The sequence below is a fragment of the Bufo gargarizans genome, chromosome 4 (assembly GCF_014858855.1).
Source record: "Bufo gargarizans isolate SCDJY-AF-19 chromosome 4, ASM1485885v1, whole genome shotgun sequence".
Taxonomy (NCBI): domain Eukaryota; kingdom Metazoa; phylum Chordata; class Amphibia; order Anura; family Bufonidae; genus Bufo; species Bufo gargarizans.
The window spans coordinates 459,651,223-459,674,880 of record NC_058083.1 but is presented as its reverse complement, the minus strand read 5'-3'; the positions used below and the strand labels follow the sequence as shown (position 1 = coordinate 459,674,880).

At 41.0% G+C, this 23,658-nt stretch overlaps 1 protein-coding gene across 2 annotated transcripts in view; it reads left to right on the top strand.

The window, feature by feature from the left end:
- Nucleotides 1-18,470, top strand: part of HAO1 (hydroxyacid oxidase 1) — a 41,535-nt gene extending 23,065 nt beyond the window's left edge. The window contains exons 5-8 of one of the 2 annotated variants that reach the window (XM_044291413.1): nt 2,225-2,316; nt 6,235-6,393; nt 6,499-6,568; nt 18,219-18,470. In XM_044291413.1, coding sequence (XP_044147348.1) covers nt 2,225-2,316; nt 6,235-6,393; nt 6,499-6,568; nt 18,219-18,286 — 389 coding nt within the window. In that variant the 3' untranslated portion in view covers nt 18,287-18,470. Of the gene's footprint in view, nt 1-2,224; nt 2,317-6,234; nt 6,394-6,498; nt 6,569-7,382; nt 7,438-18,218 lie in introns of those variants that run through there. The other variant, XM_044291414.1, reaches the window with a different exon arrangement.
- Nucleotides 18,471-23,658: the final 5,188 nt, after the last annotated feature.

Here is a 23,658-nt window from a genome sequence, read left to right as displayed (position 1 = left end):
CCAAAATGGATGAGTTTTGCCCTAATGCATTCTGGAAAAGGATCTGCTCAGAATGGATCAGTTTGCCTCCAATCAGTCTCTATTCTGCTCTGGAGGCGAACACCAAAACACTGCCTGCAGCGTTTTTCTGTCCGCCATGTGGTGCGGAGCAAGACGGATCCATCCTGACACACAATGTAAGTCAATGGGAACGGATCAGTTTTCTCTGACACAATAGAAAACGGATCCTTCCCCCATGGTGTTCAGGACTGATCCGTCATGGCTATAGAAGACATAATACAACCGGATCCGTTCATGACGAATGCATGCCGTTGTATTATTGTAACGGAAGCGTTTTTGCAGATCCGTGACTGATCTGCATAAAACGCTAATGTGAAAGTAGCCTACATGACCTGGGATCTTCACATCTGGCATACATGAAAGGTGTTCAGTATGGTGACTGCAATAGTTAACACCCCAGAGTGGTGTTACCACTTCTGCATCTTGCTACTGTCTTTATTGGTCTAACCTCATGTCTTCTTATGCATTTATTCCAAGTCCTCCACACTGTGCATTTCTAATGTTATGTAACTGTTCATGTAATGCGCCTAGTTCACCAACAGGTGGCAGCAAACATGGCAGAGCTATACTTAGAATGGAACATTTCATTCCAATCTAACTACCTCCCCCCCGGTTTTGGAGAGTGGTGGGCAATTCCTACTTTATGCAGGAAGGATGGGGCAGAAGTTCTAGTCAGTATAGCTTACCCCATGCTAGGGGAAGGGTGTGCAGGGGTGTGTCACTGCTAGACATGCCCACACCAGGCAGCACACCTTAAAGGGAACCTGGATTTTGGGTATAGAGCTGAGGACAAGGGTTGCTAGATGGCCTTTAGCACATCCGCAATACCCAGTCCCCATAGCTCTGTGTGCTTTTATTGTGTTAAAAAAACGATTTGATACATATGCAAATTGACATAAAAGAGTCCTATCTTACCTGTGTGACCAGAGAAGAGTCATATTTTCAAGCTCTGACTCATCTCAGGTTAATTTGCATATGTGTCAAATAGTTTTTTATACACAATAAAAGTACACAGAGCTATGGGGACTGGATATTACAGATGTGCTAGCGGCGATCTAGCAACCCATGTCCTCAGCTCTATACACAAAATCCAGGTGACAGGTTCCCTTTAAGCTCTGCTGGCCATGGAGGCTAAAGCTTAAAGCCTCAGGAGCCAGGAGGAAAGTACCCTGGCATAACTTAGAGTCAGACTAGAGAGAGAGAGTGCAGCATACAGAAGAAGCTGAGTTATACAGAAAGCCTGTCAGTACAGCAGAGTCAGAGAGAAAGATATAGCAGAGTGGAGTTTGGCTGCCAGTTTAATGCTAAAGCCTGCTGGGACCAAGACAAAGCTTGAAGACTGTTATAGTAGGGCCCTGGGGGGAGGTGCACGTTGTAAGTATGCAACAAATTCTTACAGTGGGTGTAGATGTCAGCATGTCCAATCTGCACTTATTCATTGGCTTGATATGTCCCACTGATTTTGCAGAAGATGAGGGATTAATGTAAAATACAGAAAATTGTGAATTAATACAAATATTTTTTTTTTTGCTATTGAGGCTTGCATTTGGCTTTTGTACATGTGACTCAATATTAGAAGCAAAGGTGCGAAGTGTATTATGGTTTTTAGTGTTTTATTTATGCATTTGATTAATAGGGTTGTTCCACAAAAAATATTCTACAGTTTTCAACCCATCACCTGGATTTGAATTCTTTTGTAATTGCATGTAATAAAAAATTTAGCATCGTTTTTCAATTAATTGTTTCTATATAGCGCCCCCTGCTGTTTTTTTTTTCTTATTTCTTTGACCTGCTCACTGAGAAGGCCGCACATGCTCAGTTCCATCCTTCAACTGCCTCCAGGGATGTGATAGGGAGAGCATCGACACGCCCCCTTAGCTGCAGCAGAAAAGACACACCCCCTGAGCTGCCAGCTTGATATAAATCTTGCAGAGCAATAAACGGGGAGATCTGTGGATCCATGTGAGGTACAGGGCTGGTTCTAGATTTGTTAGAAAGAGATTGTCATGTTCTATGTAATGTTTAATTTTCATTTTTTACATTAGTCATGGGATAACCCCTTTAATTCCTGTTCATTTGTAATGTTGTATGTATAAACTTTACTTACTAATTAAAGAAATGTTCCCTAATAATATTTATGTATTGATTACATTTTTCTTTCAAGCGGACGACGCTGTAGAAGCAGTGAAGCGCGGAGTAAGCGGCATCCTGGTGTCTAATCATGGTGCACGTCAGTTGGATGGGGTTCCAGCCACAGTAAGTATACGGTTCATTCATCGTGTGCAGCATGTCAGGAGGTCTAGATACTCACCAGAGCTGCTGCATGTGAAACAGTTTATATCACAAAGATAACACATAATTCCACAGCAGTTCAACAGTGCTCCTGCCTGCTGTAAGCAAAGAGCCAGAGCTCACGTTGGTAGCAAAACATTTACCCTTTGTGCTGATAGATCATCAATAGATCATCATTCACATGTGTTTTGGACTCCCTGTACAATTATTCCACCTTATTGCTCTTCATAATATCTATACTGTCCATGTTGCATCTGCATTTTTTGGGGACCCATTGACTTTAATGGGTTGGTAGTACGCATTTTGCGGCCAAGTATAGAACATGTTTTATCTTCTTGTGGAATGGACATAAAATTGTGTGCTTTCTGTATCTGTCCGTTCCACAAAAAGATAGAGTATGTCCGCAAAATGCAGACCACAGACTGACTGAAGTCAACCGGTCCGCAAAAAAGAAAAGCGTTCGGCACACAGTCCGCATCCGTATTTTGTGGATCTGCAATTTGTGGGCCGCAAGACGGTTACTGTCATATGCATGAGGCCTAAAGCAGAGTACCCACTGTTCAATGGCAGCAGTAGTTTTATCCAGCAAATAATTAGAGAAAATGCATTTACCCGCAAAAAATACAGTGAGTCAGGGGCTTGATTGTTGGTACCATGGGTCTTAGATCAGCTATGGTTTACTTGGAATAAATGGCTTGGGTGAGCCTTAGGCCCCTTTCACATGGGCGAGAATTCCGCGTGGGTGCAATGCGTGAGGTGAACCGCACTAACCCATTCACTCCCATGGGGCTGTGCACATGAGCTGTGATTTTCACGCATCACTTGTGCGTTGCGTGAAAATCGCAGCAAGCTCTATATTGTGCGTTTTTCACACAACACAGGCCCCATAGAAGTGAGAGGGGCTGCGTATGCGGATGCAGTGCGATTTTCAGGCACGGTTGCTAGGAGACGATCGGGATGGGGACCCGATCTTTATTATTTTCCCTTATAACATGGTTATAAGGGAAAATTATAGCATTATACAGAATGCTAAGTAAATTAGAGATGGAAGAGTTAAAAAAAAAAATGAAACTCACCTTATCCACTTGTTCACACAGCCCGGCTTGTCTTCTTTCTTCTTCTTTGAGGACCTGGGAGGAAAAGGACCTTTGGTTCATCACCATGGTGACGGACCATGTGATGAGCGCTGTGACGTCATCAAAGGTCCTTTTCATCCCAGGTCCTCAAAGAAGAAGAAAGAAGATAAGCCGGGCTGCGCAAACAAGTGGATGAGTTCAGTTTGACTATTATGATATTTCTTTTTAACCCCTCCATCCCTAATTTACTTAGCATTATGTATTAAGAATTCTATTACTTTCCCTTATAACCATGATATAAAGGAAAATAATAAAATCTACACAACACCTAACCCAAACCCTAACTTCTGTGAAGGGTCTGGGTACCAAACATGCCGATTTTTCTCACGCGCGTGCAAAACGCATTAAAACGCTTTGCACTTGCGCAGAAAAATCGTGAATTTTCCCGCAATGCACCCGAATCTTGTCCAGCCCTCACACGCGACGCCTGTGTGAAAGAGGCTTTAGTGAATGTCCTTCTTTTAAAACCTTTTCATTTTTGGGCCCAACATTCTGTATTGATTAATTTGCTAGAAATCTTACAGTGGACAGAGCTCAAAATCAGCTGAAAGGACATTGAGTTACAAAGGACCCAGTTGTGGGGTGTGTCCCTGCACAGTCGGACAGTGTCCAATCACTGCTGACAGTGTCAGACTATGCAAAGACCCCCCGCCCCTTCGCCACTGGTAACACCTAGTACTACATTTATGCATAAACATCTAGTTGGAATAATAATAATAATAATGAAGGGTGGCACAACAGAGTTATATGAAAAGATGCTCTAGAATTATTATTGCATAGGAAAAGCAAGTGGTTACTAAAACAGACATGTCAGGAGAGGCGACGGCTCTTCTTTTAATAATAAAACTTCTTCTTGCATCCACCAGAAGGGGGAGCTAACTGCTTACAGTTTTATCATTGAGTTTAAACAATATGCAGTAAGCTCCCTCTAGTGGTGGCTGCAAGCCTGCAGAATTGTTTATTTATCTCTAATCTCTGATCCCTATGAAGATGTATTACGAAATTAATCAGTAATGAAACTGTTAAAGGGGTTAATCCATTATTAATGTTAACAATGAAAATCAAACGTCATATAGTACATGACAAAGCTAGAACCAGTTCTGTACCTCATGTGGATCCTAGGCTCTCTCCATTCATTGCTCCAATTGTTCTGCTGCATTTATTTCAAGCTGGCAGCTGATGGGGCATATCCTTTCCCAGGAGGCATTTCCTTTCTCAGGGAGTGTATCCTTTCTGCTACATCTTTCACCCTATAACTGTCACAGCTTCTAACAATAGATATGGCTGGCAGCAGTTAAAGGATAGACCTGAGCAGGTGTGACCACCTCAGCAATGTTACTGAGGTGGACAGAGGAAAAATGAAAAGAACAAACAGCAGATGGCACTATATTGATACACTTTATTGAATAAAGTCGCTTTACTAAATTATCAATTGCATGCAATTAACAAACTATTCAGATCCAGGGGATGGTTTGAAAAGTGCAGAATATTATTTATGGGACAAACCCAATAAGACAAAAAAACTAAAATAGTGTTCAAGGGGTGAACATTCACTTTAAGGCCTATTGCACACGACCGTATGGCTTTTTCAGTGTTTTGCAGTCCGTTTTTCATGGATCCGTTGTTCCGTTTTTTGTTTCCGTTGTGTTTCCGTTTCTGTTCCGTTTTTCCGTTCCGTTTTTCCGTATGGCATATTTAGTATACAGTAATTACATAGATAAAATTGGGCTGGGCATAACATTTTCAATAGATGGTTCAGGAAAAAACGGAACGGAAACGGAAGACATACGGATGCATTTCCGTATGTGTTCCGTTTTTTTTGCGGATCCATTGACTTGAATGGAGCCACGGACTGTGATTTGCGGGCAATAATAGGACATGTTCTATGTTAAAACGGAACGGAAAAACGGAAATACGGAAACGGAATGCATACGGAGTACATTCCGTTTTTTTTGCGGAACCATTGAAATGAATGGTTCCGTATACGGAACGCAAAAAACGGCCAGTAAACTGGAAAAAAAAACGGCCGTGTGCAATAGGCCTAAGGAAGATGTATAGATAAAAGGGGCAATGACATTTTGCACATATGTGTGCATCTCATTAGTAGTAATGAGTGGCAGGGGCAATATTGGAATTCGCAATATTTTGCGAATATTTTGTAGAATATTCATCATATATTAGCGAATTCGAGATTATATTCTTGATTGAAAATCTGCAATGTATTATTTGCGTAATGCGTGCAAAATACCGGCGTGGGGTAGGCAACTTTTCTATTGGTTGCTAGGGATGTTGCTAAGCTGTGACAAAGCCTTCTCATTGGCCCACAAGCTAGAAGAAGGGAGGGATGATCACCTAATATGTACTGTGTTAAAAATATATATATATTCGTCATTACAAATATATAGCACTATATTATAATATTTTCTCAAAGTGCCGATATTTGCAGAAAAAAAATAGCTTTTCGAATATTCGCGCTCAACACTACTCATTAGGTGTCGTCCTTGTAGTGCACTGTAGCGCAGAATAGAAGTCCTTGTCACCGGTTAGAACAGTGCACAGGAATTTTTACAGGGAGGGTCTAAGTTTTCATGCGGTTTCCGTCTCAGATAATATAATAGTGTTATTACTACTTTATTACACAATGGTCACCCATGGTGATGTAGCACAGTATATCTCTCATCAGTGAGCAGTTGAGTGCTATATGGGGTGACAACGAACATCATGTAATCACTGTTTTACCCCGCAGATTGATGTGCTTCAGGAAATTGTGAAAGCCGTGGATGGGAAAGCTGAAGTATATCTTGACGGTGGAGTAAGGAAAGGAACAGATGTTCTGAAGGCTTTAGCATTGGGTGCCAAGGCAGTTTTCATAGGAAGACCTGTGTTATGGGGTTTGGCCTATGAGGTACAGTAGATATGTAGTATATGGCAGCTTAGTGGACATGTATAAAATATTACACTTATCAGGAGGATATAAATGGCTTATGTACTCTTTCTTTATTAACACAAGGGAGAAAACGGTGTGAAGGAAATCCTAAATATACTCCGAGAAGAATTTCGGCTAGCAATGGCTCTCTCAGGTATGCCTAAGTATTTATTCTCTGCAAGTTCATGACAGCAAATATCATTCTACTGTAATACTGCAGATCCATAAAACACAATAATCAACTTAAAGTAAGCATTGAGTGCGTTCCTTCTTCTGTACAGAGCACTGACTGTGGGAAACAGAACACCCTGCCAAATACTATATAATAAAATATAAATTCATGTTTATTAATGATCAAAATTACAAACATATATGTAGCAATATGGCAGAAGCATACCCATGCTATGGGTGTCACCATATAACAGACAATATAATCACGTGACTAGTCGCTTATCAGTGTTAAAGCATCACTAACCTTTCAACAATTTTTGCATTAATCAATAATACAGTGTGTGTACATGAGGAATAATACTTTCTTATACTTACTTATATCACTTGTGTCTGGCATTTTATTTTTATTTTTAGCAGTTTTCCTTCATTCATTCTGAATGTGTACTTTGCAGTTCTCTCAGACATGGTGGGTGGACACTATAGAAGCTGCCATCCACTGCACACAGAAAGTAGATGAGAATGTGCTTCTTACAGTATGCTTCTCTTACTCACTCAGAACCAGCCCTAGGATCATGTAGCTGCTGTTGTCTCTTTAGTGTCTCTCCTCGAATTTTGTGTTGCTCTGCTCCTGCTCACCCCACCTCCTTCTGCTCTCCATTTTTTTTATTTGCTAGATTATTAGAGCTAGGCAGGTATACCTGAGTTAGTCTGTCAATGATTGTCAAAAGATCTGTAATTACCTTATAATAACAGCTTTTATTAATGTCCCCTGTCCCTTCCCACTGGTCCCTTAAAAGACCATTGCAATGGCTTGTCTGTCTCCGGCTAATCGTAAACAGAAGACAGAGGGGCGATCCTTCACACTGCATTAGGCTTCAGAGTGAGGAGGCGTGTCTCTCAGTAATCCAATCTGATTGGCTGGAAGGAAGCTGTTGGCTGCAGCAAGTGTGTATGGGAAGTGAGGGAAGGCAGTTTTTGCCTCAGAGAACTGTCAGAGGAGCCATCTTGAGAAGATCCTCATATTGTAAAGGTTAAAACAGCCGTAACTGAGGGAAAAACTCAAAGAAAACAGTGGTATGTGAAGAAACTAAAGATTGCTTTATGAATAATGCTGCACCAGAAGTAACATATGCTAAAATAGATTTTTGATGAAAACATGACAGTTACACTTAGCAGTTGCTTACCTTATGTACATCTTCCCCATGCTTTTATTTGGACTCTTCTGACCCATTTTCACCAAATAAACAAATTACTGTGGTTTGTTTCCATCCTGTATGTAGCACTTCCTGTTGCTGTATCCAACCAAACCCATAATGCACTTCTTCTTTCTCTGCCATATCTTCAGCACCACCCCTAAAAACAACCAGCAAGCTCCAACCCAGTAAGTTACATAGATACTGCTTTGACACACCCATGGACATATCACCATGGACATGGTCATGTGACCACAGGTCAGCATGGAAGATAGGGACTATAAATGTAAAAAAATACACTACAATATTATAGCTACCTTCATAAATGATTATTTTAATGGATGTGGATGCAAACTGGAGAAACCCTTTAAAGTACATCCCTGTCTTGTTTGTATGTTAGGGTTATCGCTTATAAATATTTTGTATATAGTAAATCTTTGGGGGGGGGGGGAAACAATATACCGTACATATTATCCAAAAATATATTTTCCCTATGAAGCTTCATCCTAATTAGTTTTCAATGCTTTCATGCAGCGATTAAAACAGGCATTCAACAAGTAATACCCCATAAAGCCACATTATTTGGCCAGTTAATTAAAAGAGGATTTATAGCAGGTGTCAAGCTCCTCTGTCACATTTCAAGGAATGGTTTTACCCAAGACAAAAGTCTTCAGGTAATGACTGACATGTTAAACAATTCAGACTTCAACCTATTTATTTACTGTTCTTAGGTTTTAATCTCTTCATTGAAAGTAAGTTCTTTGTAGTTATTTTAATCTCTTCAAAGACAAGACAGCTAAAATACTTAATAAAACTTCAATTTTCACTGTAATTTTCTAGTGTTAAAGGGACCTACCCTATTTTTGTAGTTTACTGTATAGGGCAGTAGTAATAATACAGAATGTGTCCTACAAACCCACCAACTGCAAACCCTTAACTGAAACCAAGACCAAAGCCTATAAGGGTACAACCACGCAGTCCATTTTGGGTGGGTCATAAAAGGAGAGAATATATGAAGGATACATACAACTTCTCTTCTTTTTTGAATTCACTCCTGTCTTTTGCTTTCAAAACTGCCTCAGGAAACCTCAATAATAAAAGTTAAAAAAAAATCACTTCTGCTCCATCAAGCTGCTGTGCTTTTATATTTAGTGACTGCAATACATTTCTTTTTTGCGATATATGATGTGATGGTGCTTCACTATCGGGATCTTCGCTTGTTCCCTTCTTTTGAGTGAGAATGATCAGAAGATCCGAGTAAGAGTCGGTGCCACAGGTAACACTGATCAGTGTGGAAGGATATCAGAACCTGCTTTTTTCTGAAGGACTTTGTGTGGTTTCCAGGAACATTGGTGGAAAAGGATCTATCTGTTTACATATGCCTCAGGAAACCTGACCATGCTCTAACCGTACAAATGCCTGAACCACTACCCCTCATTAAGTTGGAAGCTTAGACTGTGTTTACATTTTAGCCAAAGCCAGGTGTACATCATAAAGGGAGAGTAAGTATAAAGGGCAGATACTACCTGACCTCTTTTTTGAATCCACTTCTGGTTTTAGCTCTAAGAACTGCATTGGAAAAACTGAACATGTAAACCCAGCCTAAGGAATGTACTATAGGAGTTGAATTCTGCAACTTTTTAAATGCACATCTGCCAAAGGTTTAGCTACTTTGGCTTAGCAGTGATCAATAAAGGAAAGTGAACATCTAAAAGAGGGGGTTCATTTTCCACTTCTGGATGACATCAAAATTAGAGATGAGCGAATTATTCAAAAGTTTGATTCGGCTGCTTTGCCAAATGTAAAAAAAAAATATTTGCTTTGTGATGAATTACTTCGTTACAAAGTACATTTCTTTGTAAGCAGTGGGTGCAATGACAGGGAGTGGCGATTGCGCCACTCCTCGTCATTGCACCCCTCAGCTTCTGCGTTCATACATGATCGGGGCATCTGATATAAATACATACTGATATACATAGTGTACAATAAAAAAAAATTATATTTACCTGATCCATTTGCTTGCTATGGGCCTGCCACTGCCACCTTGCTTGAAGATCTGGTGCGAAATCTCGTGCTGCCCATGATGACGTCATCACGCTGGCCGGCGAGATCTTCAAGCAGGGAGGCAGCTGCCGGTCTGTCGCGAGCAAATGGATCAGGCAAGTATGATTTATTTTTTTAATTTTTATTTTTTTATATTATTTCTGGTTAAATTGATTCATGAGGAAATTTGTCTTTGCAGAGAATCAAATTTATCCTGAAATTCGGATCGAAGTCCACTTCATTAACTTCGATTCGGTCAACACTAATCAAAACAATATTAAAAAAGACCTTAAAGATAAAAAGATAGATAGAGGATAGATATAGAGCACAATTGTGTGCAGTAAATACAAAACTGAAAGCAGGTTTATATCTGTGATATAGTATGGACAGAACAGCAACTAGTGCTAGTAGCAATATAGACCTATGCTCAATGATTAAATCCTACAAATGAATGAATTCACAAAAAATACTCACTATATCAAAAAAAAAAGGATGTAATAGAGGTAGAGTATTACAGGTGAAACTCGAAAAATTAGAATATCGTGCAAAGTTCATTTATTTCAGTAATGCGACTTATAAGGTGAAACTAACATATGGGATAGACTCATTACATGTAAAGCGAGATATTTCAAGCCTTTATTTGTTATAATTTGGATGATTATGGCTTACAGCTTATGAAACACCAAAGTCTCAATTTATAGGTACCCTTTGCTCAGGGGATATGGATTAATTAGCTGACTAGAGTGTGAGCCTAGAATATTGAACCTTTTCACAAAATTCTAATTTTAAGCTGCATTAATGCTATTCCTTTTAATTTGCATTACTGAAATAAATGGACTTTTGCACAATATTCAAATTTTTCGAGTTTCACCTGTACATTACCAAATGGAAAAAAAGAGCTCTATGCTGAGGATGGTAGCTTCTTCAGACCCCCTTCCTCTTCTAGTAGTAGTATATCCTTTATGCACATAGTGGGTATTCCTTGTGGATTCATTCATTTGCCAATGTGATCATTGTACATATTTCTATATAGCTTTTGGTACTAATTGTGGTTTTGTATTTTATTGTATCATTTTATTATAGAAGCTTCTTTCACTATTGTACTATGCACAATTCTGATTACCTGGTTGAATTATTATAACTTTTTATTTTGCATGTACACATTTTTTCTATATTCATTTTGATATTTACTGGGGAGGACTGCCTGCTATACTTATCTAAATATAGCGCTGAAATACCAGTGAGGGGAAGGGAATTCGTGACATAGAAATGAAATCCGTATTCTGTATGGTTTTTTTTTATATTTTTAATTGTGATCTCTGTGATGGACAAAGATTGTTTTGATATTGTCTAGAAATGGAGGTTGGTTGCCTTTTTTGGATGCCAAAATTCTCTCCTTTCATGATAATAATTTATGCAAGAGTAGTAGCAAGATTCTACAGTACTAATGCAGCCACTTCCAGCAGAAAAAACACTTTATTGGAATTTCCTCCAAGATACTGCATTTCAAGGACCAGTCCTCAGATAGCAGGGCATTATAGTGACACACATAGAGTCATTCTTATATACAGTACACAAAATGAGTGCTATAACAATATGGGTGTGGACCTTGGGCCATTTTGTGAAGATTTTACCTTTTTTTTCAGTAAGAGGAAGCCATTCAGAACCTTTAGCTTAGTATGTTTCCGCCACTGAAATTGTTTAGGTTATAAGCAAGGTGTGAATAAGTGGTTTGATAATATAGGGGGTAATTTATTAAGCGGAAATATGCCTATATTAGACGCAATCTGTGACTTCTCCCTGCTTACACCAGGTCTAAAGAACTGGGCGTGACGTTGGCGGGGAAAGGGATGGACTGGTAGGCCCATCTGATTTACCTTTTTCTACGCCTGTTTCATGCATAGAAAAAGGTCTAAATGTAAGACAGCTAGGAAGCTGTCTAAAATGCCGGTCTTAATAAATGTGCCTCATAGTGTTTATTAAAGATATTAGACTTTGTAAATGGTCCTGAAAGCAAAATCTGGAACACAACTGTAACATAAAGTTGGTAATTTTAGCAGAATAGTTGTACTGGGCTGCAGGAAGATCTGAGGGAAAATATAAGGGCCTAAGGCTACTTTCACACTAGCGTTCGGCTGTCCGCTCGTGAGCTCCGTTTGAAGGGGCTCACGAGCGGACCCGAACGCTTCCGTCCAGCCCTGATGCAGTCTGAATGGATGCGGATCCGCTCAGACTGCATCAGTCTGGCGGCGTTCAGCCTCCGCTCCGCTCGCCTCCGCACGGACAGGCGGACAGCTGAACGCTGCTTGCAGCGTTCGGGTGTCCGCCTGGCCGTGCGGAGGCGTGCGGATCCGTCCAGACTTACAATGTAAGTCAATGGGGACGGATCCGTTTGAAGATGCCACAATATGGCTCAATCTTCAAGCGGATCCGTCCCCCATTGACTTTACATTGAAAGTCTGGACGGATCCGTCCGAGGCTATTTTCACACATAGCTTTTATATGCCAAAATAATGCAGACGGATCCGTTCTGAACGGAGCCTCCGTCTGCATTATTATGATCGGATCCGTTCAGAACGGATCCGATCGAACGCTAGTGTGAAAGTAGCCTAAGATGAGGCTAGGGTAACTAGATGTGATTCAAGGTCAACCCATTGGGTTGGAGCTGCAGAACCTTGTACAGTCATCAAATAGTGGAGATCTGGAGCTACATAATATTTATTCAGATTTGGAAATTGCTTATAAAAGTACATAGTAGCCATATTTATTCTAGGGCTCCTATCAACCTAAATAAATGGAAAAAAACGGCAGGTTTGATTATGTCATACATTGGGGCCTTGTACTATAGGAAGTAGGAAGAGTCATTGGTAGGAACAAGAGGCGTTTTAGTATTCTGTGATCTGAACACATCTCACTGGCCTAAGGGATGATGGGACAGCAGGCACTTGCCAAACCAGGAAGTAGGATTCAAGCCTGGTGGATAAGAGAAAACTGCAAATGAGGTAAATTAACAAAAAAAAATATCAGTCAAAATAGGAGCTAGTGTAATTGATGAAAATACAGTTTAGAGTGAAAAGTAGTTTATGGCACAATCCTATTTATTTCAGTGGAAGAAACTGGGGTTGGAAGGGTACGAAAATAATAGAGGACCTGTGGAAGAGTTATCATTTTACAGTGTCTATCTGGGCCATCCAGAAAATGGTAGAATAATACAATGAAGTCAGATCTTTATCAGCCTGTGAGAAACGTGGGGCATAATTCCACTTCAAGGGGATGTCTCATTACAGCAAATGGCATTTATCATGTAGATAAAGTTAATACAAGGCACTTACTAATGTATTGTGATTGTTCATATTGCCTCCTTTGTTGGCTTGATTCATTTTTCCATTGCATTATATACTGCTTGTATCCAGGGGTTGTGACCACCCTGCAAGGGAAAAGCTCAAGGAGAACAGTGGAGGTAGAGACAAACAAGGGAATGTCTAACATACATGTTGGACAACAAACAACAGACCACACATGTAACCACAACTAGACATCACAACAAATTTCCAAATTAAACCCACACTAAACATAACAACAGATAAGGTAGGGAAAGGACAAGGAGGAGACAAAGGGATGACATTGCAGATGACATTGATGTAGAACTAGGATGGCCCTCAGATTGTATCCAAGAAAGGAGCAAGCTCCTTCTCATTTAAAGGCAGACATAACAATGATCTCAGTCTCACAGCAACAGAATAAGAAGAGACCTGAGAGCACACTCAGCTCCACCTTGCTCACACCTTAACCCCGTGCACGCCAGAAAGTAAGGAAGACTGCCTTAAAGGGGAAGAGCACACGCATGCAATACAACAACACATTGCCACACACAACCAGCATGCGCGGCGAAAGTGTCACGGCAAACAACCACCAAGCCGTGACAGGTTTCCTGTCTGACTCAGTTGTTCCATGGTCAGGAAGATTTGTACAAGAACATCGCCTCTGTTCTATACTGAACTCTCGCAGGCCGTGGCGGAATTTACCTGTCAAATCCAAGACTTAGTAAACAGAGTGTCTGACCTGGAGACACAGATAGATGATATCTCAGATGCCATTGGTGCAGACAGGAGGACATCAACTCCCACGTGGCCCAGTTGGCTGCCCTTGAGCTGAAAATTGAAGACCTAGAAAATAGGTCACACAGAGGCAATTTGAGGGTCAGGGGCCTCCCACAGACTTTCTCCGATCTATCTTCTACCCTGCTTACTTTGTTTGCTGCCCTGCTTCCTCAAGCTGATACAAGCCAGCTCCGAATGGACAGCATTCATAGGGCCTTGGGAAAACCTCGAGCTTCAGAGCTCCTGAGAGATGTTGTACTTAAGTTTCACTATCTGGAGGTGAGAGACCAGATCCTGGCAGCAGCCTAGAACTTGACCACCTTACCCAGGCTCCCCTCCTTAGTTCATCTATATGCTGACCTGGCACCATCTACACTCCGCAGATGCAGGGAGATGAGACTGGTAACACGAACCTTACAAAAGGCACAGGTACGCTATAGATGGGGGTTCCCTTTTGCCCTCTCCTTCCAACTGAACTCCCGTACCCATACGGTGCAATCACCGTCTGAAGGCTGTGAGGTTCTACAACATGCCGGGATACCGATGGAGCAGTCACCAACACTTACCGCACCGCTGAGACCACAGCGACCGGCCAGGGTCTGGATCAAGGTGCCAGATGCCGCTTCCCTACACCTCGTTCGCCTGCCCCCTGAGGCATAACCATTGAGAATCATCTATTATATGTTGTTATGTACTTTCAAGCACTCTGTTAACTTCTTCTTGTTTTACTGTTCACCAGTTTTTTTTTCTGTCCCTATATTGGGTAGTCACTGGTCATTTTTGGTTTGTAGTAGCAGGGGGACCCCTGCAGGTGGCACCGTCGGGCGCTCTTCCATACCCATATAACTTTCCTTATTATTCTATCATGTGTAAAATACTAACCCATAATGTCAGGGGATTTGACTCCCCGCAGAAGCGCAAAATGGCTTTTTCCACTTACTTGAAACATGCGCCTGAAGTCGTCCGCCTCCAGGAGTCGCACTTCACTCCCAATTCTCATATATTTTTCCTCCACATACTGTTCTAAAAGCCATGGTGTGGTTACAATGCTTAGAAACTCATTCCCATTCTCTATATCTCAGTCTATTATTGACCCTGATGGTAGATATGTGATTTTAGTAGGTACCTATAGGGATGGTATCTTATTTATAGTCAATGTCTATGCCCCATTTCCTTTTTTTGTAATATGAAGCTGCTTATTTAATCCCTTACATACCATAGACTTCTGTGGTGTGGAGACTTCAATTTTGTTATCAATCCTCTTTTGGATCGCTCTTCCCCTCCCCCTCATCCTCGCCCATCTTCCCACTCAGCCCAAGTACACCAGGTTTTTGAATCTCTATCCTTAGCTGACACATAGAAAGAACATAATAGCCCCCAAAGGAGTTATTCTTACTATTCTCCGGCCCACCATTTATATATACTCGTATCGATATGATCCTGGCCTCTGCCTCTTGTTAGCCATACTTGCTATTCTTCAGCCACATTGTGTCGCCATGGTCTGATCATGATATGGCTCTGGCAGAGCTTGCCTTCTCCAGTCCGGGCGGCACTACATTTTCGTGGAGACTGAATGAGTCTCTCTTAACTCGCCCCACTATGCATGATCAGCTCCAGGCTGAGCTGCAGACCTTCTTTACTGAGAATGTCACTCCAGAGGTAGACCCCTATGTTAATATTGCTCACTCATAAGGCTTTCATGGAGGGAAACTTATAGGAGTCGCGTCTCGACTTAAGAAGGAACGGAATTCCACTCAGATTGCTTTGAAATCTAAACTGTGTAGACTGGTCCATCACTCTACCTTCTCAAAGCTGTAAAGGACACTAAGCTGCAGCTGAATATGCTGCTTTCCCATAACACTGAAAAGGCTCTCAGATGGACGGCCTCCTACTATTATAAGTATGCCAACAAACCATATAAAATGCTGGGCAGAAGATTAATCAGGTTTTCCGAATCTGTACCCGATCTGGACATACTACCTCTAATCCTGATTACATTTATGATACCTTCCAAGAGTTCTATCAGAAGCTATATACCAAGCCTTCGGTGGACCCTGGTACTGCGGAGGGTAACTTTTTAACATCTATCCCACTCCCTCAGGTATCTCGTGACACGCTAGCTAGTCTTAATGGAGTGGTCACCGATGAGAAGGTGGAATACACCATCAGTGCCATGAAGGTGGGTAAGGCCCCTAGACCTGATGGTCTGTTAGCACTTTATTATAAAAAATTTGCCCCGCTATTAATCACACATATTGTCCATTACTGCAACCATCTTTTACAAGGAGCTATGCCCCCCCCCCCCCCCGGAGTTCCTCTCCGCTAAGATTACTATAATACCTAAACCAAATAGAGACCCCCTGGTGCCCTCTAATTACAGACCAATCTCCCGCCTCAATTTAGATAACAAAATCTTCCCCTCTATTTTGGCTCACCGACTTTACCGGTTGTTGCCAGAACTTGTACATAAAGATCAGGTTGGTTTTATACCAGGTAGGGAAGCGCCAGATAACATCTAAAAAAATCTTGAACTTAATTCAAGAGGCCAATTGGACTCATACCCCACTACCAGTCCTAGCTCTTGATATTAAAAAAGCCTTCGACACCGTGGTTCGGGATTATCTTTCACAAGTTCTAGGTGCTATGGGCATCAGGGGATCTTTTTTGAGGGCAATCCAATCTTTATACTCCACTCCTGAAGCTTACTTGAAACTCCCTGCGACAAATTTTTCACCCATTCAGACCCAGAGGGGTACACGTCAGGGCTGCCCCTTGTCCCCGGCTTTATTTGCTCTTGCAATGGAACCCCTTGCTATTCACATCAGATCTCACCCTGATATTACTGGTCTTTCTGTGGGTAACATTGAGCATAAGTTAAATCTCTTCACTGACGACCTCCTCCTCTCCATCACTAAATCCGTCCTGTCATTCCCATCCCTATTGAAGGTGTTGGACTCTTTCTCTGCGGTCTCAGGGCTTTCTGTCAATCATTCCAAATTGGAGCTCCTTCTTTGTAACACCCCGCCCCAGATTAGATCTCTCCTATCGCAAAAGTTCCCATTGCAGATCAAACATAACTACATCCCATATCTGGGAATATCATTGCCCAGTAGATTAGATATGGTATATAAAACTAAATATCCTCCTCTTTATCACAAAATTAGAGAGGACCTCTGGGACTGGAGATCCCTCCCAGTTTCCTGGATAGGCAGGATTCACATTATTAGAATGGTGGTCCTCCCCAGACTTATTTATCTATTTAGAACCCTCCCTGTTCCGGTACCCAGTACTGATCTGAAGGTTTTGCAAGCAGAGGTCCTGAAGTTTGTGTGGGCTGATAAGTGTCCTCGAATATCTTGGCAAACAATGTGTCGCCACAAGTCCCAGGGAAGCCTTTCAGTTCCTGACTTCCTTACATTTTATAAAGTGGCCCAATTGGCACAACTGTTCCTGACACACCTTGAATCAAAGGCCCATCCCCTGTGGATATCTTTGGAGCAATCAGTATACCTTGAGGGCCCTGACTTGGTCCTGACTCCCCTTACCGCCTATTGTCTGCACAAGGTCCCTCTTATCCCATTATTTGCTGCTCCTCTGGCAATCATTCAGGTTTAAATCGTCTTTACAGTCTGATAACTCCCCGCTAGAATATATTCTGGGTAATACTACGTTCCCTCCTGGACTCCAGGCACACACATTGCCCGGGCCTGAAAGGGTTAATGCCATCCGCACAGATACATTTGCTGCCTTCGAGAAGTTCTGGGAGCCCTTGTTGTCCTCTTCCTACTCTACTGATTTTCGCTATTGTATTACCTTATAGATAACTCACTCATGTGAAGTGCTATGTTATTATTTATATCTAGTGCATCTGACCAGTGATTTACATTACTATATAACCCCAATATTTTCCTATGTACCCATATCTGTACACTTGCTGGAATGTTATCCACTCATTTTTCTTTTCATTTATCTTTTTATTTTGCTGTATTTTATGATATACTATTTCAAAACTTCAAAAAATAACCTTTGAAACATAAAAATAGTTTATCGTAAGTTAATATTCTGATACTCTTCTCTATAGCACTGGGGTAAGGATTCCGTTTAAATAATTAAACCACTTTTCTTGGTTTTATTTTGCATTACTAAATCAGCATGTAAAAAAAACTATGAAATAAAACATATTACATGTTAATGTCCTCAGTTTAGTTTTTTTTTTTTATCCAAATTTGGAATATTCTGGAATATGGAATTTAGGTACCATGACATGCATTTTTACTAGATGTCTGTTTTTCTACAGGTTGCTGTAATGTAAAAGAAATAGACAATTCGTTTGTTCGTGAAGATCACTTTCCGTCCAAAATATAGACCACTGAATGCAAGCCAAAATCTTGGTCCAAGCAAGTCAAATATAACAAGAAAGCATCTAGAGACTGAAGACACTGATGGGGTAGATGGTGGAAATAAGCAACCAGAGATACCTTTTTATTAGGCATGATATTTAATCTTCTTTGTAGTCTTTGTGCATTTTTATTAAAGGGATGAAATCATGATGCTATATGTTGCTGCTCTTTTGGCTAGTACTTAATATCTTCTGTTATAAACAGGTTTATTCTCGTTTGTAAAATGGATGTAGAGCATGGTATAATGTCCTATGAGAAAGTAGATTACTATTGCTGATCTAAAAATTCTTGTGATGCCATATCAACACAATGCTGTATATAGTCAAGGGTTTTCCACAGAACACAGAAATAATGTTAAGGTGGATCCTCTAAGCCACAATCAGTTCAGAGCTGGCTAGAATGTACTGTGGAGTCTAACCAGTCTCCCCTTTCTTCACTCCTAACCTCCTAGGAAGTTATGGAATTTCCGGTTAGATTCCCATATAAAGAAGTTTAGTGTAGTCAGGAAATGAGTCAGCAAGAAGTTGAATCTAGTAACAAAGTTGAATGATCAGATGGCACTGTGAGACCAGATTCCCAAGGACCAATGTCATCAAAGAGTGCCGGTTAGCATAAAAACTCAATGTGGCATGCAGGAGAGATTGATGAGAGACTTGGCGAGAACCAGCAGAGCCAACTCTGTCTTCGGTAAGCATCACTCAATTATGGAGAATTAAGTCAGGTGTGATCCATGACAATTACCTGCTAAGACCATTGTCATACTCAAAAATCAGAGGATAACTTCATGTTCCCATTAAAGAAGTGATTGAGTATCTATCAGCCATTGTCCTATCCAAAATGAGAGTAATAAAAGCTTCAGAGTGATAACAGTGGTTTCTGTAACTTCAAACCAAGAGGTATGAAAAATAAATCCTATATTCTCATTATTGGAGGGATCCTCTCTACCAGGTTCACACAAACCACACTTATAAGATATGTCTGACAAGTTGTAAAAATGTGTTTCTATGAAGCCCTGTCCAGACATAAACATGTACAGTTGTGCTTGATTGTTTCTGACATTTTCTATATTACTTCATGAAGTTGATGTAAAACTTCATCAGATTTTGATTGTGGAAAATGATCGAACATCACATGTCTGTGAGTGGCAAAAATATTGTGAACTTTTAGGATTAGCAGATAGTTTGAAGGTGAAAATAGCTAGTGGCTTTCAATAGGATGATGAAAGGTATGAGCAGGATCTGTTTTATTAAAAGATTAGGGTCTATGAAAGTCTGATCTTCACAACATGTTTGTGGAAGTGCATCATGGCACGAACAAATTAAATTTATGAGGATCTCAAAAGAAGAGTTGTTGATACAGATTAGGCTGTAAAAGGTTACAAAACCATCTCTAAAAAGTTTGGACTCCACCAATACACAGTCAGACACATTGTGTACAAATGAAGGAAATTCAAGGCCATTATTACTAGTGATGGACGAACAAATGTTCGCGAACCGCGCGTTCGTTCTGGGCCCCATTCACTTTAATTGCAGGCGAACCTGAAAAACCTTCAGGTCATATTTGCAGCCACCAAATGCTTACTAGAAGTACACAAATAGTCCATTAAAAAAATGCATACGTTAACGTAATTTTGTTTCTACCATGGAACTGTATGGTGAATGGACGCCACTGTACGGCATCAGTCTGAGGCATCTGTTAACGCATACATTTTTGGTATGCATTAAATGGATGGCAAAAATTGAATGTGAACCCAGCCCTAGTGTCAGAATAAGCACCAGTACACAGCGGAGCAGCATGGCGGACAGGGAAGGCTGCCATGTACTGACAGAACGCTACCTGGTCCTGGTGGGCAGGGATGAGAACTGTGTTTCCCAAGGATCATTTTCTACTGGGAAATACAGGGCACAGTATAATACACTAGAATCTATATAATCTAAAGTTTTTAGCCCTACCCCCGAATAATAATACAATTAGGTGGTCATTTATTATATAGAAATAAGTCTATGTATTTATGAAACAGATTGTGGGGCAAAGGTCCTTAACACCACAATCTGCATATTTTTCCCGCTCATGCCAGGTCTAAAAAAGGATGGCATGGGCAGGGAAAGGGATACAGTTATGGCCATCCAGTTATTGGATACCACTGTCATACATTGACTGGATAACACCTCTGTACAGTGACCGGATAACACCGCCATACCGTGACCGGATAAAAGGGTATAAGAGGGCACAGTACAGGGAATGACTAGGGGCACTGCACAGGGTCTGGTAAGAGAGCACAATACATGGTATAAGGGGGCACAGTACGGGGTGGGGGGCACAGTCACATGACCCTGTGACATTAGAAGGTCCTTATGGTGAATCAGGTTCATACGCCATCATAATGAGAGGCAGAGGAATAAGACAGGGGTGTGATTATGTGGCTAGAGATAAAAAAAATGTAACTGTCGGCCAGTATAGGCCCCAAAAATTAGGCAATAGGCATTCACCTGACAACAAAGAACTTTGGATTCTGTGACTGGAGGTACATTAGCCGGTCACAGGATAAAAATGTAACTGTCGGCCACTACAGGCCCCAAAATTTAGGCAATAGGCATTATTGTTGAGCACGAATATTCGAATAGCACATTTTTATCGCGAATATTTAGAATATAGTGCTATACACTCACCTAAAGAATTATTAGGAACACCATACTAATACCGTGTTGGACCCCTTTTGCCTTCAGAACTGCCTTAATTCTACGTGGCATTGATTCAACAAGGTGCTGATAGCATTCTTTAGAAATGTTGGCCCATATTGATAGGATAGCATCTTACAGTTGATGGAGAGTTGAGGGATGCACATCCAGGGCACGAAGCTCCCGTTCCACCACATCCCAAAGATGCTCTATTGGGTTGAGATCTGGTGACTGTGGGGGCCATTTTAGTACAGTGAACTCATTGTCATGTTCAAGAAACCAATTTGATATGATTCGAGCTTTGTGCATGGTGCATTATCCTGCTGGAAGTAGCCATCAGAGGATGGGTACATGATGGTCATGAAGGGATGGACATGGTCAGAAACAATGCTCAGGTAGCCCGTTGAATTTAAACGATGGCCAATTGGCACTAAGGGGCCTAAACTGTGCCCAGAAAACATCCCCCACACCATTACACCACCACCACCAGCCTGCACAGTGGTAACAAGGATGGATACATGTTCTCATTCTGTTTACGCCGAATTCAGACTCTACCATTTAAATGTCTCAACAGAAATCGAGACTCATCAAACCAGGCAACATTTTTCCAGTCTTCAACAGTCCAATTTTGGTGAGCTCGTGCAAATTGTAGCCTCTTTTTCCTATTTGTAGTGGAGATGAGTGGTACCCAGTGGGGTCTTCTGCTGTTGTAGCCCACCTTTCTTTCCCATTCTGACATTGGAGTTCAGGAGATTGTCTTGACCAGGATCACAACCCTACATGCATTGAAGCAACTGCCATGTGATTGGTTGATTAGATAATCGCATTAATGAGAAATAGAACAGGTGTTCCTAATAATTCTTTAGGTGAGTGTATATTCGTTATATTGAATATTCAGCATTTTTTTCCATCTGAACACGATTCCTCTATGCTTCTTGCTTGTGGGCCAATGAGAAAGAAGCAATGTCAACTTCACAACAATACTTAGTGCACCAATCAGTAATTTGTAGTCAGACCTGCTAAAATGTGAAGTTGCGCGTAGTGCGAAAAAATATTCTAATAACTGCCGATTAGCGCAATTGCGAATATATTGGAGCACTTGACTCTATCTGCATATAAAGCTATTGTAATGTTCTGCCGTGCCAACCATTTTCTCCAGTCAGGAGAAACTCATGAAACTTCTAGCAGCTTGAAAAATGTAGCCAAAGTAACCCGCGCCTGTATTTCGGGTTACAAATTCACATTACGCGATTTTTACGTAGCCAATTTTTGGCATTCAATAAAATCTCGATTTCTCAAAATTCGTGACTATATGACGAATATTCTACAAAATATTTGTGAAATATCGCAAATTCAAATATAGGCCCTGCCGCTCATCACTAATAGGCTTTCACCTGACAGCAAAGAACTTTGGATTCTGTGGCTGGAGGTACATTAGGCGGTCACAGGATAGAAATGTAACTTTCGGCCAGTATAGGCCCCAAAAATTTGCCAATAGGCATTCACCTGACAGCAAAGAACTTTGAGTTCTGTAGCTGGAGGTAAATTAGGCGGTCACAGGATAAAAATGTAACTGTCGGCTAGTATAGGCCCCAAAAATTTGGCATTCACCTGACATAAAATGCCTTTTATGCTGCTGTATATACAGTGGATATAAAAAGTCTACACACCCCTGTTAAAATGTCAGGTTTCTGTGATGTAAAAAAATTAAACAAAGATAAATAATTTTAGAACTTTTTCCACCTTTAGTGTGACTTATAAACTGTACAACTCAATTGAAAAACAAACTGAAATCTTTTAGGTAAAGGGAAGAAAAAATATTAAAATAAAATAATATGGTTGCATAAGTGTGCACACCCTTAAACTAATACTTTGTTAAAGCACCTTTTGATTTTATTACAGCACTCAGTCTTTTTGGGTATGTGTCTATCAGCATGGCACATTTTGACTTGGCAAGATTTGCCCACTCTTCTTTGTAAAAACACTCCAAATCTGTCAGATTGCGAGGGCATCTCCTGTGCACAGCTCTCTTCAGATCACCCTACAGACTTTCAATCGGATTCAGGTCTGGGCTCTGACTGGGCCATTCCAAAACTTTAATCTTCTTCTGGTGAAGCCATTCCTTTGTTAATTTGGATGTATGCTTTGGGTCGTTGTCATGCTGAAAGATGAAGTTCCTCTTCATGTTCAGCTTTTTAGCAGAAGCCTGAAGGTTTTGTGCCAATATTGACTGGTATTTGGAACTGTTCATAATTCCCTCTAGCTTAACTAAGGCCCCAGTTTCAGCTGAAGAAAAACAGCCCCAACGCATGATGCTGCCACCACCATGCTTCACTGTGTGTTTGGTGTTATTTTAGTGATGTGCAGTGTTGTTTTTGCGCCAAACATATCTTTTGGAATTGTGGCCAAAAAATTTAACCTTGGTTTCATAAGACCATAACACCTTTTCCCACATGCTTTTGGGAGATTTCAGATGTGGTTTTGCAAAATGTAGCCTGGCTTGGATGTTTTTCTTTGTAAGAAAAGGCTTTCGTCTTGCCACTCTACCCCATAGCCCAGACATATGAAGAATACGGGAGATTGTTGTCACATGTACCACACAGCCAGTACTTGCCAGATATTTCTGCAGCTCCTTTAATGTTGCTGTAGGCCTCTTGGT